At 40.4% G+C, this 17,363-nt stretch overlaps 1 protein-coding gene across 4 annotated transcripts in view; it reads right to left on the bottom strand.

Annotated features, from left to right (window-relative positions):
- The window catches only part of LOC129707738 (pendrin-like), a 63,989-nt gene that overhangs the window by 9,439 nt on the left and 37,187 nt on the right, over positions 1 to 17,363 (bottom strand). For all 4 annotated transcript variants that reach the window (XM_055652989.1, XM_055652990.1, XM_055652992.1 and 1 more), the window contains 11 exons: positions 16,301 to 16,453; positions 14,532 to 14,614; positions 14,244 to 14,391; positions 10,923 to 11,036; positions 8,569 to 8,646; positions 5,724 to 5,819; positions 4,668 to 4,774; positions 4,498 to 4,567; positions 4,307 to 4,399; positions 4,118 to 4,213; positions 1,344 to 1,568 (listed from right to left, as the gene is read on the bottom strand). In XM_055652989.1, coding sequence (XP_055508964.1) covers positions 1,344 to 1,568; positions 4,118 to 4,213; positions 4,307 to 4,399; positions 4,498 to 4,567; positions 4,668 to 4,774; positions 5,724 to 5,819; positions 8,569 to 8,646; positions 10,923 to 11,036; positions 14,244 to 14,391; positions 14,532 to 14,614; positions 16,301 to 16,453 — 1,263 coding nt within the window. The remainder of the gene's footprint in view (positions 1 to 1,343; positions 1,569 to 4,117; positions 4,214 to 4,306; positions 4,400 to 4,497; positions 4,568 to 4,667; positions 4,775 to 5,723; positions 5,820 to 8,568; positions 8,647 to 10,922; positions 11,037 to 14,243; positions 14,392 to 14,531; positions 14,615 to 16,300; positions 16,454 to 17,363) is intronic.

Here is a 17,363-nt window from a genome sequence, read left to right as displayed (position 1 = left end):
ATTGCCAGAGAGCCGGGTTCGATCCTGACCATGGGTACCGTCTGTATGGAGTTTGTACCTTCTCCAAGATCTTCAGTTTCCTCCCACACTCCAAAGACGTACAGGTTTGTAGGTTAATTGGCTTTAAATGTAAATTTGTCTCTAGTGTGTGGGGGATCAATGGTCAGTGCGGACTCGGTGGGCCAAAGGGCCTGTTTCTGCACTGCATCCCTAAAAAAAACACCACCCACAGCAACGCATTCCAGGCACATGACGTAAAAATAGGTGCCTCATATATCACCTGTAAACCTTGGTCCTTTCACCTTAAAGCTGTGCCCTCTAATATTTGATTTTTCGATCTTGGGGGGAAAAAGGTTCTGAATGTCTAGTCTGTCTATGCCGCTCATAATTTTAATTATTTCTATCAGGTCTCACCACATCCTCCAGCAAAATCGATCCAAGTCTATCCAACCTCTCGCTGTTGCTGATACCCCTTAATTCAGGAAACATTCTGGTAAACCTCCTTTGCATGCTTTCCAAAGTCTTCACATCCTTTCTGTAATGGGGCAACCAGAACTGCACACAATACTCGGGAAAATACCCAGATACTCGTAGTTAAGATTTCAGAATTGACAGTAATCCATTTTTCAGTATTTCTGCCAAGGATTGAACTCATCCGAGACACTGGGCAAGTCCCAGTTATAATACATGCAGAAGAAAAGCTGGGAGAGTAGAATTTGATGGACTTATGTAAACAGTGAAGTTAGAGATGGAAAAAGTTATTTCCTCAGCAGCAAGAAAGCTCAAAGGGATGCAAGCCAGAGACTTAAAGATTTTGCAGGGTTGCTACAACTCTGACCCATACACAGTAGAGTGGTTCAATATAAATACTGCATTACTGAATAAATTTTGAACAAAACTTCTCAATTTCAATATTGAGCTTCACTTGCTGGCAGCATACCTAGTAGCGGTAGGAGCACCTGGTGTACACAAAAATGAATTCAACACTTTTCATTAAATGCTCCGTTTCAAGGGAAGGAGTTCATAAGTGACTCATTTTAATCTGAAACCACTAATAATGTATCATGTCCATACAATCTCAGTGGATATTTAAAACATTCATACAGCTGTAATGTTTAAAAAGCAAATGCTGCACATCTGAATTATAACTTCGTATTGGAAATACAATCTATATTGAAAATATTTTGTGATGTACTTTTCATGAGTTAATGCATCCTAGCCTATGCACTTTCCTCTTTTAAATGCTGACCGAAAAGTTACACATTTTTGATATTTACTTTTTTTTTTTTTTTTTTAAAACAAAACTTTCACACCGATACTAGTTACAGCAAATGTACACTTACCATTTTAAAAATCCGGACTCCTACAATGTCAATAAATGACACTGCACCAAAATCAAAAATAAGGCTATGAATGGTAACTTTAGGGACCAAAATTTTGATTGGGAGTTCAGAATTCCAGTCAACTTGGATTTCCTTTGTTGGAACATCGGGTTGTGGTTCTTCATCAGCTTCCTCATCATCCTCAAAACCCTCATTGGCAACACTTCCATCAGTTACAATCCCTTCCTAGAAATAGGAATGCAATTTCTGAACAGGACTGCTAGACAATGAATCATTTAGATCACCGTACTAAATTTATCTTGCATATAAAAACATGGGGAAATTAATTTTTAAACTATCTGCGAATGAACATAGACAGGAAAAGCTTGGGGTTACAGCAGATTGGAAGATGTACATTTGTGGAAAAACGTGAAGTTGTGCACTTCGACAGAATGAACAGAAAGAATGACAGATAGCTTCATTAGGGACAGGCAGCATGGCTTCGTCTGCAGCAGAGCATGTCTTATCAACTTGTTTGTGATTTTTTTTGAATAGGTAATCAATGAGGATAGGGCAGTGGACGATGTCTGCATAGATTTTAGTGAGAAAAGTCCTCTATGGTAGACTGATCCAGAAGGTCAAGATGCGTGGGATCCATGATGACTTGGTCGCATGGGTTCAAAACTGCCTTACTCATGAAAGGGAGAGAGTTGTGGTGACAGCTGTTAATTTGGCTGGTGGTCTGTGACCAGCAGAGTATTGCAACAAATAAATATATATAAATAAATAATTTGGTTGTAAATGTAGATGGGTTGGTTTGTAAGTTTGCAGACAACACTAAAATTGGTGAAGTTTCAGACAGAGAGGAAGGCTGTCAAAGGATATCGATCCACCTATGGAAATGGGCAGAGAAATGGCAGGTGAAGTTTAATCCAAGCAAGTGTGAGTTTTCACACTTTGGGAGATCGAATGCAAGGGCAAAGTATACAGTTAATGGCAAGACCCTTAATAGCATTGATGTATAGAGAGACCTTGTGGTCCAAGTCCAGGTCTCCCTAAAAGTGGCAACACAAGTAGTTAGTGTGGTAAAGATGGCGTATGATATGCTTGACTTCATTAGTCAGGGCATTCAGTGTAAGAGCCAGGATGTCATGTTGGTCTGTTGGTCTCTGTACAAAAGTCAATGTCTTGCAAATGTAAATTTAGTTTATTGTCATATGTTCTAGGTATAGCAAAAACCTTTGTTTTGTCCTATCCAGTCACCAGAAAGGCTATACGATTACAATCAAGCCGTCCACATTGTAATGCAAGATAATGTCCAATAAAGTCTGAATAAATATAGTCTAAAGGTCTCCAATGAGGTAGATAGTAGGTCAGGACCACTCTCCAGTTGGGATAGGATGGTTCAGTTGACTGATAACAGCTGGGAAGCTCTTGCTAGAGGAAGTAAATATTGAATTTGAATCAATGAAGGACACATTCTCCAAATATGATGGTTACTCAATAAACAGAGATAATGCAAGATTAGTTTGTACTCGCCACAATTTAGAAAATGTAGTGGGCTTGGAAGAAATATTATGGAGAGGCTACATTCTCATGGTGGAGGGTTTAGATCTTCAGAACAGAGTCTTACCATTAGGGGACGGAGATGAGGAGAAATCCCGTTAGGACTTCTCTAACTCAGAGGGCTGTGGATGATCGATGTTCGAGTATATTTGTCAGAGATCAACAGGTTTTTGTATTCAAAGGTGTTCAGACATACTAGTGATTTAGCAGTATTAGGGAAACATGCAATATTTCCAGATGTTGATGAAATCAAGACCATATTACATATACTGGTGAAGGCCAATCTAATATTTGTTCAGATATTATTGGATCGTGAAATAAAGTTTTGGAATTTCCATTGAATGTTAAGTTCCATATTTCTGAATCCATCAGTTTGTTCCTTAATTATCGGGGATCAGCCTTCTTAAGGTTCCCCCTGGTGTGCATGGAAGGACTGGGGTGTATCAAATAAAAATTCAATTGCCTCTCAGGTCCTAAATTAGACTAACTCTGGATCAATCCCTAACATTGGATCTCTTACTCCAATGCATACAGATATAAAGCAATTGGGAAGCAAGTTATTCTATTTCTTATTTCAATGTACTTACATTTTTTAATGATAACCACATCAGTATTTTAATTAATTTAGTTATTTTTATTATTAAATTCATATTCAATAAAACTTAAATGTTAACATTCGAAATGTTTGTCACTATTAATTGACACCAAGCTTTTACAGTCGGTAAATATGAGAGGAAGGCTTTGCCAGATCTTTTGTTTTATGGGTAGGAGTTCTTCTGTGCACTAATGCGGGATCTCATCACTGGTGGAATTCAGGCCAGCAAGGTAGGCCCACCACATCTGGAATTTATAGGTATCATTCCAGGCAGCCGAGGCAGACTATAAAGCTGAATGAGAGGATATTGTGATTCAACTAAAGGGGGGGAGGTGAGCAAAAGTAATTGCTAGGTATCATGCGTATGCATTATAAACAAGGAATGGTTAAGGCTGAGATGAAACTACTAGAAGAAAGATAGTGATTGTACTGTGACAAGTACAAGATGAAACAGATAAAATTAGATCCATGGAATAACTTTGTTGTGAAGCAACGTTGTGTAACTTTGTCGTGTATCAACAAAATTGAAGAGAATGGAGTAAGATTTTTAAAAAGCTATAATACATTTCCCCTCATTTTACAGAAAAGGCCAGAATTAATAATTGTATAAAAGAAAACTTAAAAGTAACTTCACCCTTGTTGCTCTTAATTGGCCCTTCTTTATAAGTGATTGAATCTTCTTCAATGCTTTTGTTCGCTTATTAAACACTCGAACTGGATTAAATCCAACCTGAAACGATTCCATTCATAGACATGTAAGTAACAGAAATAAAAATAAATACTTAAAAGAGATTCATATTATACATCTAAATAGTATACTTACAACGCTATTGAGTCTCTCTTTAAAATAATCAACACTTCCAAAAAATAAGGGAGAAGAAAATCTGAAGATTTTCACGCCATTTGGTTCAATAAGCTGTCAAATATCGAGGGGAAAACGATTCTCCATTAAAACATTGAAATTTTGAATATTATTTTAGAAAACAAGTTTTATACAAGTTTAAATAAACTAACGTTTTTGTATCTCTTCATGTTCTTGTAGATGTCGGTGTTTGGAACATTTCCTAGAGCAGTGGACACTGGGCTAAAAGATTAACATTGAATTTAATAGATGGAGATTCCATTCAGTATGTGAATGAATATAATGTATATGTCATTCCAAAAAGGTCTAATCAAATACTTACAACTGGGCTCTAAGGACAACAGTAAGAAGCTCAAAGCACACACCAGCTAAAAGCCCCAGATCTAATCCCAGAAGGATAGATGCAACCCATGTCACAATCCATATCAGCTGCAGAAAAACAAGACAAAGTTAGTTAGAGTGCAGTCCTCTGAAGAACTACACGCTTTTTTTTTTAAATGCAAAAAACTTGCATGGCGGAGTTATAAATCTATTATCCCAGTAACTACATATACACAATGTAAATGAACAAAAATGCGCCATTCCCATTTCACGTTCCAGTACAATACGTTTAAGGTGTCATATTTCTCCTGGTTCTGTTTTTAAATAGTATTACATACTATTGGCAAAAGTTTAACAAGATTGGTTTTGCTTGGAAGCTTTTTGTTGATGGATGTTGCTTTGGTGAGAAATTATCTTTCATGTGATATCTTGCGTTTCCATTACCATGACCTAGGCATGGGTGCATTCAAATAGATATCACGACAAGAGAAACTTCATAAAATATGTCCTACACATAAAATTAGCAAAACATTCATGCCCCAATTCTTAAAGTGTTTACGAGGATGTTGCCAGGACTAGAGGGTCTGAGCTAAAGGCAGAGGTTGAGTAGGCTGGGACTCTATTCTTTTGAGTGCAGGAAGACGAGGGGTGATCTTATAGAGGTGTATAAGATCATGAGAAGAATAGATCGGGTAGATGCATAGTCACTTGCCCAGAGTAGGCGAATTGAGGACCAGAGGACATAGGTTTAAGGCGGAAGGGAAAAGATTTAATTGGAATGGGAGGAGTAACTTTTTCCACACAAAGGGAGGTAGATGTATGGAACCAGCTGCCAGAGGAGGTAGTTGAGACAGGGACTATCCAAACATTTAAGAAACAGTTAGCCAGGTACATGGATAGGACAGGTTTGGTGGGATATGGACCAAATACTGGAAGGTGGGATGAGTGTAGCTGTGACATGTTGGCCTGTGTGGGCAAGTTGGGCCGAAGGGTCTATTTCCACAATGTATGACTCTATGCTGTTTTTACAAAAACTGCATTATTTTTAAATACTCACACAATCAACTCTGTTTTGCCTCCACAACACTGGAACATCAAAGAATTGCCAGAACATTCCCTTCAAATTGGCAATGACAATTGCTGCCAGAACAGCCTGAGAAAAAAGTTAACAGAGATTAAATTTACGATGTTTGTACAATTCAAAACCCAGTTAATGTTTTTAATTACGTCCGTAACAATAATCTTCCAGTTTGTAAAATGGAAATAGAGGGGTGTAAATGATGGCAAAGGAGACTCCAGATGCTGGAATCTGGAACGGAAAATATTAAAACTCAGCAAGTCAAGCAGAATCTGTGCAGGGTTATGATCCAAAACGTCAACTTGAACCTTTTGCCTCAGCAGATGCTATTTAACTCACTGTTTTTGCAGAGTTATTTGAGCTGTAAATGAAGCTTTGTATCAATTCGACAGAAAGCACTATCAATAAAAATACAATTCATCATGTCACATTAATTTTTAGCATCCCAATTGATATTTATATATGCTGGTTGACTGTGCTTTTAGTATTCTGACAAGATGGGTGCTGGGATGAATTTGCAGGACTCATGTGGCACAAGTGACCAGTTGATGCCTCTGAAAACAACAAGAGAATACAAGTCTCTGGGACATCACTTCAAAGGAGATGGCAGGATATTCTAAACTCAACTATTCTTAAAGCAACTATTCTTATCGTCAAGGCTAAAAATCAGAAAATAATCTTGATGTCCCACCATCTTATCAAGACTTATTACACATACTAATGATGTGTCTACCAGCTCATTCTGGGAAATGCAGGACATTGGGAGAATCAGCTGAAGCACAAAAAAATGCAAGCAGAAGCAGAGAAGGAAAAACTTGTCAACTTTATTTTTTTTTAAATATTCATTTTTCAGGATCTGGACATTAGTTTCATGGCTAACATTGATTCTGTATTTGGCTTTAACTGAGAACCAGCAAACAATCAACCACATAGTAGTCCAAAATATGCCAGATTGTGGAAAGATACAAATTTCCTTGATGGACATTAATATTCTTGATGGAAGTTTACAACAACCCAACAGTTTGTGGTCAGCTTTAGCTATTTAATTATAAATGGCAGGTTATTAATCAAATTGAAATTCACAGTTGCCATGGTGGAATTTGACTTTAGGTCTAGTTTATCAGCCCAGACCTTTAAATTACATGTTTAGTACTATAACAACTGCACCATATTGAATATACCAAATCTTTTCCCCATTCGATATCAGAAGCAGGAGCCAGGACTTTATAGCTGATGTGGATTGGTGAGGGAACAGTGCTCTTGGAGGGTTAGAGCATTGTGTGCTTCACACAGTATGTGTTCCACACAGTATGTTTGAAAATCCAAAGCACGTGCATGTAAAAATGTTTAGCCAGATCAGGATACTGCAGTACAACATGGCGATTTTATAGACCTGCCAGAGGTGCCTCAGGGAAGAGATTCATGACTGAAGCGGCAAAGATCTGGATTCTAATCTGCTCAGAATTCAGCAGGTTCGAAAGAAGCGAAGGAAAAAAGAGGGCTACATACTCTTCAGTGATAACTATAATGATATCTCCATGAAGCTCCCTGTTAATCCCAAATGAATTGCCTGATAGACAGAATATGTCAAAGATAGGAAATATGTAGCTAGTTCACATGCAGCTAAACCTATTTAAAAAAGGTGCAAGATAGTGGACTGTAGCAGCTAACAAATGGGAAGCACAAGGCTATGGGCATTACACAACCTGCCCAGTGAAGGGGACCATATTGACATCACATTTGTTCCTCCAGGTAAAACAGTAGTTACAAAATGCAGGGAATTATGTGGCAAGAGGTACATGGGAGAAAATTCACTGACATGACTATTGAGAAAACACACAGAATTCAAATAGGGAAATAATTTATTTGCAAAGTGTTTCCATACAATCCCCAAGAGCTTTTTGAGGAATATTAGGTGTATCGGCCTGCATAATTGATGTAGGGTTGATTATTTGCAAGAATATTGCTGACCCATATGTTTAACATGTAATTTCTGATAATGCAAGAGATGCATTGGAATTTGAATGCACGGCCAATTTAATGCTCTACCGCACTGGCCTAGATGGTAAATCTCTGCACTATCCTTACGTTGTCAAATTTTTCAAAGTGGTGATATCTCAACTAAGATTTTTTTTTTTTTTTAATTATTATATCTCACATGGTCCCCTAAAGTAAATTGATGGCAAATCTGCCCTCCCTGCCAAAAAAAACTTGTGAATTACTGCAGGAAACACCCTAATCAATAAATGTGGAGACTTCATGTTGCTTTCTCCATTTGGTTGAAGGAATAAAAAAAGTTACTTTACGAACAATCAAAAATCATTCCATTTGCTTCTTGCAGCAGCATGCTTTGGCAAACATACAGAAGGATACAGGAATAGTAATGTAATGGCATAGTTATTATCATAACCTCAGAACTAAATTATGGTGAATATTGCCTCCAGCTCAGGCATTAAATCTTGAGTAACTTAGATGCCAAATGATATGCATCTCTGTGGTGTAGAGCTTGTGCAAAACTATTGAGTGAACTGGAAGAACACATGATGAGCATGCACCCTGGCACCTACTTGGATGAGATAACATCAACTTTAGTTATGATGGCTGGGTGTGGAGGAGTCACTGCAGGGCAGAAATAACAACTGAACAATAGGGTTTCAAAAAACCCAGGCAACTTGAAAATGTGCAAAGTCAGATCAAGAAATAACATCAAGAATGTTAGGCTGCACTTCAAATCAGTTGATAAGGTCATTTATTTTCTTGGAAACCATTAATGAATCATTTGCATAATTTCTGGAGATAACATGCCATGAGAATATAACATTACCTTCTGCAGCGGTTCAAGTAGCTTTCCAACTATCAGGATGGCAATCATTACAATTACTGCAGTTAAAAGCCCAGCAACCTGCAATAAACACATGCGAGAATCTTTACAAAGTCATTTATGTTAACAAGTAACATTTGTGTTGCAGTACAGGATTAAAAAAAACACATGTGATGCAAGATCCCCCTCCATTTTGTTTATTCATAAAACACAATAGAAACAATGTGCCATTAAACATAGAAAATAGGTGCAGGAGGAGGCCATTCGGCCCTTCGTGCCAGCACCGCCATTCATTGTGATCATGGCTGATCGTCTCCTATCAATAACCCGTGCCTGCCTTCTCCCCATATCCCTCGACTCCACTAGCCCCTAAAGCTCTATCTAACTCTCTCTTAAATCCATCCAGTGACTTGGCCTCCACTGCCCTCTGTGGCAGGGAACTCCATAAATTCACAACTCTCTGGATGAAAAACTTTTTTCTCACCTCAGTCTTAAATAACCTCCCCCTTATTCTAAGACTGTGGCCCCTGGTTCTGGACTCGCCCAACATTGGGAACATTTTTCCTGCATCTAGTTTGTCCAGTCCTTTTATAATTTTACGTTTCTATAAGATATACCCTCATCCTTCTAAACTCCAGTGAATACAAGCCTAGTCTTTTCAATTTTTCCTCATACGACAGTCCCGCCATCCCAGGGATCAATCTAGTGAACCTACGCTGCACTGCCTCAATCACAAGGATTGACAGACACTTGTACCAAATTAAGTCACTGAACAATATAGCACAAAAGGACACAAGAAATAGTCGACCCTTCATGCCCACTGTGCTTCAACAACATTACCGCTGACTTCTGACCTCAGTGCAGGAAACAATCTCCATCTTTTCATCTATTGATTACCTGGCTATCCAAAATATCAACCTCCGTGTTGAGAAGACATGACCAAGCCTCCGCAGCTATCTGGTGCAGAAAATTCCAAAGATTTCTCTATTCCCTGGGTGTAGAAACCGCTCATCTTTGTCATGAATTGCTGATCCCTTATTTTGAAGCCGTGACTGCTAATTCTAGGTACTCAGCCAAGAGAAAAACATTTTTTGCGACTGCCCCATAAGTAGAATTCAATCAGAATGGTATCTATCCTGACTGGGTCATCAAAATATCGCCAATTAATCCCAATTCCTGCCCTAGTCCATGATCTTGGAATTTTTTCAATTCCAATTCTGTCCCTTTTGATAATTCATGTACATTTTGCTTTCACCATCCTTTTTGTCAGAGCATTCCAGAACCTAGTATTTTATTGCCCAAAGTTAGCTCCCTTCATTAAACTCCATGCTCTTTTCCTAACTACCCAAAATCTAGATTTTCTACTTACACGACACAGAGTACGCAGCTTGGAAACGGGTCCTTCAGCCCAACTTGTCCATGCCCACCACAAAGCTGGTATCATTTGACCATGTTTGGCCAAGATCCCTCTAAACCTTTTCTATCCATCATATCCCTGCAAACCGTTTCCCAACAACGGAAGTCCAATCATTTATAAATAGAGACCCATGCTAAACTTTGATAAAGGCACAAATTCTTGAACAGCCATTTCAATTTGTCCTGACTAAGGATTTGAATCCACACGTTCCAGGTCTCAGTTCAGGCTCCTCCTCTAAAATTGCATCATTAAGTCTATATTGCCTCCCCTTGTTCTTTCTCCCAAAATGTATGTTCACATTTCTCTACATTAAATTGCATGTTCGCCACCCTGTTTGCTACATTTCTTTTATTTGAAAGAGTTGAAATCACAAGCCCCAATGGCAAGATCATTAAAATGCATTCAAGACTACTGGCCCCAACACAGAGAAATAAAGAAGTGAATGAAGAATTAACATATCCTGAGAGCGATGCCGTCTGGAGCTATGCTCCTGGTAGGGCCACCCATGGCAGTAAGATGAGGGGGAGGTCTCTGACAAAGAGCAATCCAACCAAGACCTCAGCAGTGGAACAGGCGGAGGATGATGGCTGACCTTAGTGGAGCATCACAACGGCTGGGAAGGCGGATGAAAGCTGCAGCAAAAAAGGGTCTCCGGTCGTCTTGGACTCCATGCCACTGGATCCTGACCCAGATCTGTCAAGGACCATGTGGTAGCTGTCTGCATACGCACCAGTCTCTCCACGTTAAACAAAGTCACACACAGGCATCCTCCACATAGGGAATAGCACCCTGGAGACACCCATGGTCAGCCATGACCGATGGAGGCCTAAGGCCATTCACTCCATTCCACGGCAAGTCAACAGTCAATGTATCAGCCCAACAAATAATGTAATTGTGATTGAATAAGATATAAATTAATATATCTAGTATGGTTTATTACCTGAGTTTTTCCACCTGTACTTTCCTGTATGGCTGTGCGTGACAGAGCGGTACCCGCCAAAAAGCTTGCGAAGCAGCCAGCAAAAATGTTGGAAATTCCCAGAGCTATAAATTCCTGTAAAATTGAAGAAAAATGCAAATGATAACATTAAAAAACAGTAAGCACATAGCATTTCCCTTTGTTGTCCTATTTTGAATAGTGCATAATATGTTCCCACAGACAACATTATGCATACATAAAGTAAATCACTTTACACTTATTGCTTGTTGTGCTTTTGTTTGTAAACCACTTGTGGCATTATTCCAGCAGTAGAAATGGGCAGATAGATCCTAGGTTCCTTTTTACCTAAGGAATGAAGAAAACCATATTGGATAGCTTTGAAAAATGGGCAGTGAGATCACAATGTACAATAAATCTAATCCATTTTGACCTGCAAGTTCAATAACATTATTTCACACTGCTTCCTGGAATGAATAGCCATAGCTTCCATATCCGAGATTAATAAAATTTGGATGAAATTTTTTGGCAGCACCCCCCGATAGGCTTCACAAATTGAGGCAAGGACTGTAAACACAAACCTGTACTTCTTGCCAACCAACATTCCTATACCAGTCAAATTGCAAACACTTGAAGCTTTTCTGTTGCACATGTTCTTCTGGCTTCTCAGGGGGGGGGGGGGGGGGGGGGGGGGGAGAGAGGGGGGGGGGAGAATGGGGGGGAGAGAGAAGGGGGGGGGAGAGAGAAGGGGGCGGGAGAGAGAAGGGGGGGGGAGAGAGAAGGGGGGGAGAGAGAGAGGGGGAAGGGGGGAGAGAGAAGGGGGGAGAGAGAAGAGAGAGAAGGGGGGGGGGAGGAGAGAGAGGGGGGGGGGGGGGGGGAGAGGGAAAGAGGGGGGGGGGGGAGAGAAGGGGGGTGGGGGGGGGGGGGGGGGGGAGAGAGAAGGGGGGGGGGGGGAGAGAAGGGTGGGGGGGGGGGGGGGGGGGTGGGGGGGGGGGGAGGGGGGGGGGGGGGGGGGGAGAGAGAGGGGGGAGAGAGAGAGAGACTTTTAAGAAGCCAGACAACTTTTTAATGTCAGAGATACACAGCTGTGAGGTTTAGCGGGCATTTAACATTACCGGTCGGTTTTCCTTGGATCTGAAAACTCGTCCTTATGTTTTTTTCCCCCCAATGACCCAATGTAAATGCCCGGTCAGCAAGGGAGATTAACTAAAATTACCTACAGCTACCTCGACTACCTACAACGACATGGCGACCCCACTACCACTGCGCCTAGTATCGATTTTCTCCATGGCGGCCAATTTTTGGTCGCAGAAAAATTTTCAACACATTTAAATATTTGCTACGACCATACTGATGCCGCGCCAAGTTCCCAGAATGCGGGAACTCCTCTCGACCATGAAGGAGACCACCTGCGACCATGTGGCGATCTTGTGGCGAGCGCACAGTCTCCTGAACGCGCCTAAGTGGTCGCCTAAGTGGGACAGGCCCTTTATGTTCATTTATAGCCCAAAGATGAATGGTATTAAGATTGCCTTAGTTTCCATTTTGGTATAAGGCAGGGCTTGTGATAACAGTTCTGCCACAATCATTTCACAGCTTGGATCTTTGCCGTGCAAAATTGAGTCAAGGACTGCACTCCTGTTTCTAAACATGCTGTTTCTTTGCGATAATCCTGGCATGCAATTGATTCAAGTCTGAGTGCTATAATGAAGTACCAGGCACAGCAATGTCTGAGGAGTCCATATCCACTTGCACCACCACAAAGCAAAATTGGCCCACGGTTTTCTGTTTGGTTTGAACAAAATGATAATAAACACCACCTTTTAAAGTACCAGAGTTAATAGATTTTATAGCTTATTTGAAGATTAAGAAAACTGTAGTTTCAGCCAGTAACATATGTTTTATTTTCCAAATAATGCATGCCACCTGAACTCCTGTAATTATTTTTCATGTTTAAAAGATACCAAAAATGAAAATGAATAGCAAATATTAAAGTTTGCAGATGACACCATCGTGGTAGGCAGGATCATGAGTAACAACGAGGCCGCCTACAGGACAGAGGTAGAGAACCTGGTGAGCTGGAGCCGTGAGAACCTGATCCTCAACGCAGCAAAAACAAAGGAGATGATCCTGGACTTCAGGAGGAGACTGAAGACCTTCGTCCGTCAGCCCATCACCATTAACGGCGAGACAGTGGAGGCTGTGCAGAACATCAGGTACCTCGGGGTCAACATCAGCCACGACCCGACCTGGACCGTCAACATCACGGCGACGGCCAAGAAAGGACTTCAAAGGCTTCACTTCCTGAGGTGCTTGAAGAGGGCACGTCTCCCACAACAGCTGCTGGTGAGCTTCTACAGGTCAGCCATCGAGTCAGTTCCCACATACTGCATCACAGTATGGTACTCTGGCTGCACCGCAGAGAACAGGAAAGCTCTCCAACGCGTCATTAAGACTGCTGAGAGGATCACCGGCACCCAGCTCCCCAGACTGGAGGACATCTACCGGACCCGCTGCATCCGGAGGGTCAAGGGCATCATTAGAGACAGCACACACCCTGGACACTGCCTCTTCACCCCCCTGCCCTCAGGAAGACGATACAGGACACTGAGCGCCCGCACGACAAGACTAAAAAACAGCTTCTACCATAGAGCTGTGACACTATTGAACTCTACCCCCCTCCCACACTGATTCCCCCCCTCTCTCTCACACACCCGCCCATACTCCTATATGTTTATAGTCTAATTTTTTAATAGTTCTTTTTTAAACGTATTTTTATACTCATATTCCTGTGCAGCTGGAGGACTGCTCCAACAAAATTTCGTTGTCTTGTACAATGACAATAAAGATTATTATTATTATTATTATTATTACATAGGGATGTAAAACAGACTGCAGTGGAATTCCTGCCTGGTCAGCCTCCTGCACATCAGCAGAAAATTGGGAAGTGCTAACAAACAGGTATGCTTGTCACCCATTTCACAAGCCCGTTTATATTAATCTTCAATCAAGAAACCTTCAAACTTTTAATATCAGGTCATACACCTGAATTTCCATTGGATTGTGCACAGAGTGCAAAATAATGTTACTCCAGATCTACAGTTGCGCAAATAATATAAAAATCAAACTGGTATCTGGCATCAGAAACGTATACGTTTTAAATGCAAGAACTTTCAATAACAGTCGGAACTTGGTGACTAATTTTACATTGATTTATCAATGCAATACAACCATATCCGAGATAAATATGCAAACTCGACCATTTTCACTTGACATGCAATTCCGCTTTCAGAAGTTCGACGGTATGTTCAAACCTTTTCTCACCTGGTTTCCATCAATTGCATAATCGTGCTTGGTGCCGAACACTTTAGCTACAGAAACAGCAACAGCATATCCCACTATAGCAATAGAAAATGCTGATGCTCCCATTTGACTAAACAGGCTCACATCTGGAGGCGTTGGTGGTAGAAATCTGTATACGGGTGGAAATAAATATTTCCAAAATTATTCCGACAAAAATTAAATTCTCTGTAACACAGGATCCCACCAGAATCTTTAGAATTTAAGAGTTAGGAAATTATAAAAGGAAGCAGAAATCTTAAAAAGTCTTACCCTGTTGGAATGCTGTTGATAATACCCGCATTATATTTTTGTTTCAAATTAGCACCATACGAGATTCCTGTAGCTACAATAGTCTGAAATAAGAAACATATATATTTGAATATTAACCACTATTTATATATCATTACTCTTCCCTGCATCTTTACCAACTCAATGTATGTCAATAGCTCAAAATTGTGACATTACCACACCCTCCATCCTTACATTTTCAGAATTAAAACCATGTCCAATATTATTTTCCAGCCACTTGATTACAATTATTTATTTTAAAAATACTTGTGTGCTATGCTCCTACATGCAAATTATTTCACAGTTGCCCAGAGCTGGAAAGTCTGAGCCAGCTCTCATGCTAAGATTATATACAACCTATTTTACTTCCTCCGAAAATGGACTCACTTTCATTCTTCACATTGTATATACCCACACATAAGCCTTTTACGTCATATTCCTAATGGGGCGTGATGGCAGATTACAAGAGTTGGAGAGCATGCACTCTGAGGGCAGCACGATGGTGCAGCGGTAGGGTTGCTGCCTTACATCACCAGAGACCCAGGTTCGATCCTGACTATGGATGCTGTCTGTATGGAGTTTGTACGTTCTCCCCGTGATCTGCATGGATTTTCTCCAAGATCTCTGGTTTCCTCCCACATTCCAAAGACGTACTGGTTTGTAGGTTAATTGGCTTGGCATAATTGTAAATTGTGGATAGTGTGTAAGATAGTGTTAGTGTACAGGGATCGCTGGTCGGCACGGACTCTGTGGACAAATTCTCACTTGCCTTTCCTTGATTTAGATAAAGGGTTCGAATTGATGGTTAAAAAAATAGTGTCTGCCGGTGTAACAGTTAAACCCTTTGCTTATCTAATCCAAGGAATTACCATTACAACACAAAGTATTTGTGCAAAAGCTCCAGGATAAGCTCTCAACTAAGAAAACCAAGCTCAAAGTATTATCTAACTATCAAACTAAATACCCCAACCTACAATAAATAACTCTGTATGCAAAACACAGCTAGCTCTTCAAAAAAAAAAAACTAATCCTGCAGATGCAAGTATATCATTGGGGTTAAGGGCCTGTCCCACTGTACGAGGTAATTCAAGAGTCCTCCCGAGTTTTCCCCCCGATTCGAACTCGGAGAATGGCCGTAGCGGGTCCGTGGATGTCTCGTAGCGGCTCGTACGAGTAACGGTAGGTACTCGGGAAATCCGGTAAACTCGCAAAGTTTTTTCAACACTATGAAAAATATCCACGAGTAAAAAAATACTCGTGATGAAAAAAAATTGTTACCTTTTACTTGTAAAAGGTGAAAATTGGTGACTGAAGAACATTGAGATAATCTGTTAATAAAACAGATAATTCTACCCTTAATATTGTAATTGAACCAGAGTCATTCTGAACCAGATTAAATGGTTAAGTCTTGACACAGGAGGCTGCAGATATGGGAATCTTGGGCAAAAACCTGGATTGATTTGGAAAAGAGCATGAGTTGATAATAAATAATTGATGCTCGTGTTATCTGGATGAAGGAAAGTGAAAGTCAGGCACAATTCCTGTTCTTGACCCTGATCCAACAGCCAAAAGGTAAACATCTGATCAAAATATCACTAGATTACCTAAATAAACACAAAAGTTGAAGTCCTCCAGGCAAAGTGTCAGTAAATGCTGGAGGAAAGGGTATAAACAAGGAGACAAGGAAGGGAAGGGAGATGAAAACCAAGGGAAGGAGAGGACGAGCGATGAATGCTCCAACACTTACTTACCACAATTACTTCAATCGGAATAGGGACTTTAATTTTATCTTTGAAACGAACGTTAATTTCCTTCACAACTACACAAACAACAAAGGTGATCAAACCAGCAACGAAGTCTGCAATATTGGTTTGCCGGATGTTACGAAATATGTCAATAAGGGTCTGAAAAATAAAATGAATGAAAGCTAGAGCAAATGCTACATCTCAACAAGAATAGGAGTCTAGACTCCAATTAGTTACTGGGTTTCCATAGGGGATTCCAAGCAATTTTTGAAGAGCAGAAATGTGTTCTACCAAAATTTTGGCCAAATATTTTCTCCTAGATCACCAAAACAAAGATACAAATATGGTAGGGAGGTAGAGACCAGTTGTTCCGTCATGCCGACCTTCAACAATGTGGCTGAACAATATGTCCATCACTCTCATGTAAACTCATGTCAAGTGATGAAAACAAATATTCATGCCAATCAAAAAAAAATTCTAATTCAAACTTCTTGAATAATGAGCTAACAGTTCATCTCATTTTCTGTCCAAGTCTTGTCACATGCATCCAAAGCCATTTGTAGTAATGTGGGAAATATTTCCCCCCCCCCAATGCAACCCACCTGGTAAATACAGGGCTGATGTTGGTTATAATGGCTGATGGCGTGCCAACACTTATTGCCAATGCAAAATTCATAAATGATAGTGGTCAGCAGAAATTGCTAGCAGCTGAACAAATAGGCCAGGCAGTGGAGAAAGCCTGGTAACTATAGAAGTGCAAGCCTAACATCAGTAGTAGATAAGATTTAGGAAAGATTCTGAGTAAGAGGAAAATATTCACTGAGAATTGTAGGGACCAAGCAGAAGCAGCAAACTTGACTTTGTCAAGGGCAGACCATGTCTGACCAATTTGATGGAATCCGTTAAAGAGTGCATCAACAAGGGCAGTGCAGTAGATGATATATATATAGACAATAGTAAAACCTTTGACAGAAACCCATTTAGGAGACAGGTTCAAAAGATTAGGGCCTATGGGAGACAGGGCAGATTGGTAAATAGGGTCCCAAATTGTCTTGGCAATAAGAGGCTG

Source organism: Leucoraja erinacea, chromosome 22 (genome assembly GCF_028641065.1).
Source record: "Leucoraja erinacea ecotype New England chromosome 22, Leri_hhj_1, whole genome shotgun sequence".
Classification (NCBI taxonomy): Eukaryota; Metazoa; Chordata; class Chondrichthyes; order Rajiformes; family Rajidae; genus Leucoraja; species Leucoraja erinaceus.
The sequence above is the reverse complement of the archived record's forward strand: the minus strand, read 5'-3'. Positions and strand labels throughout refer to the sequence as shown.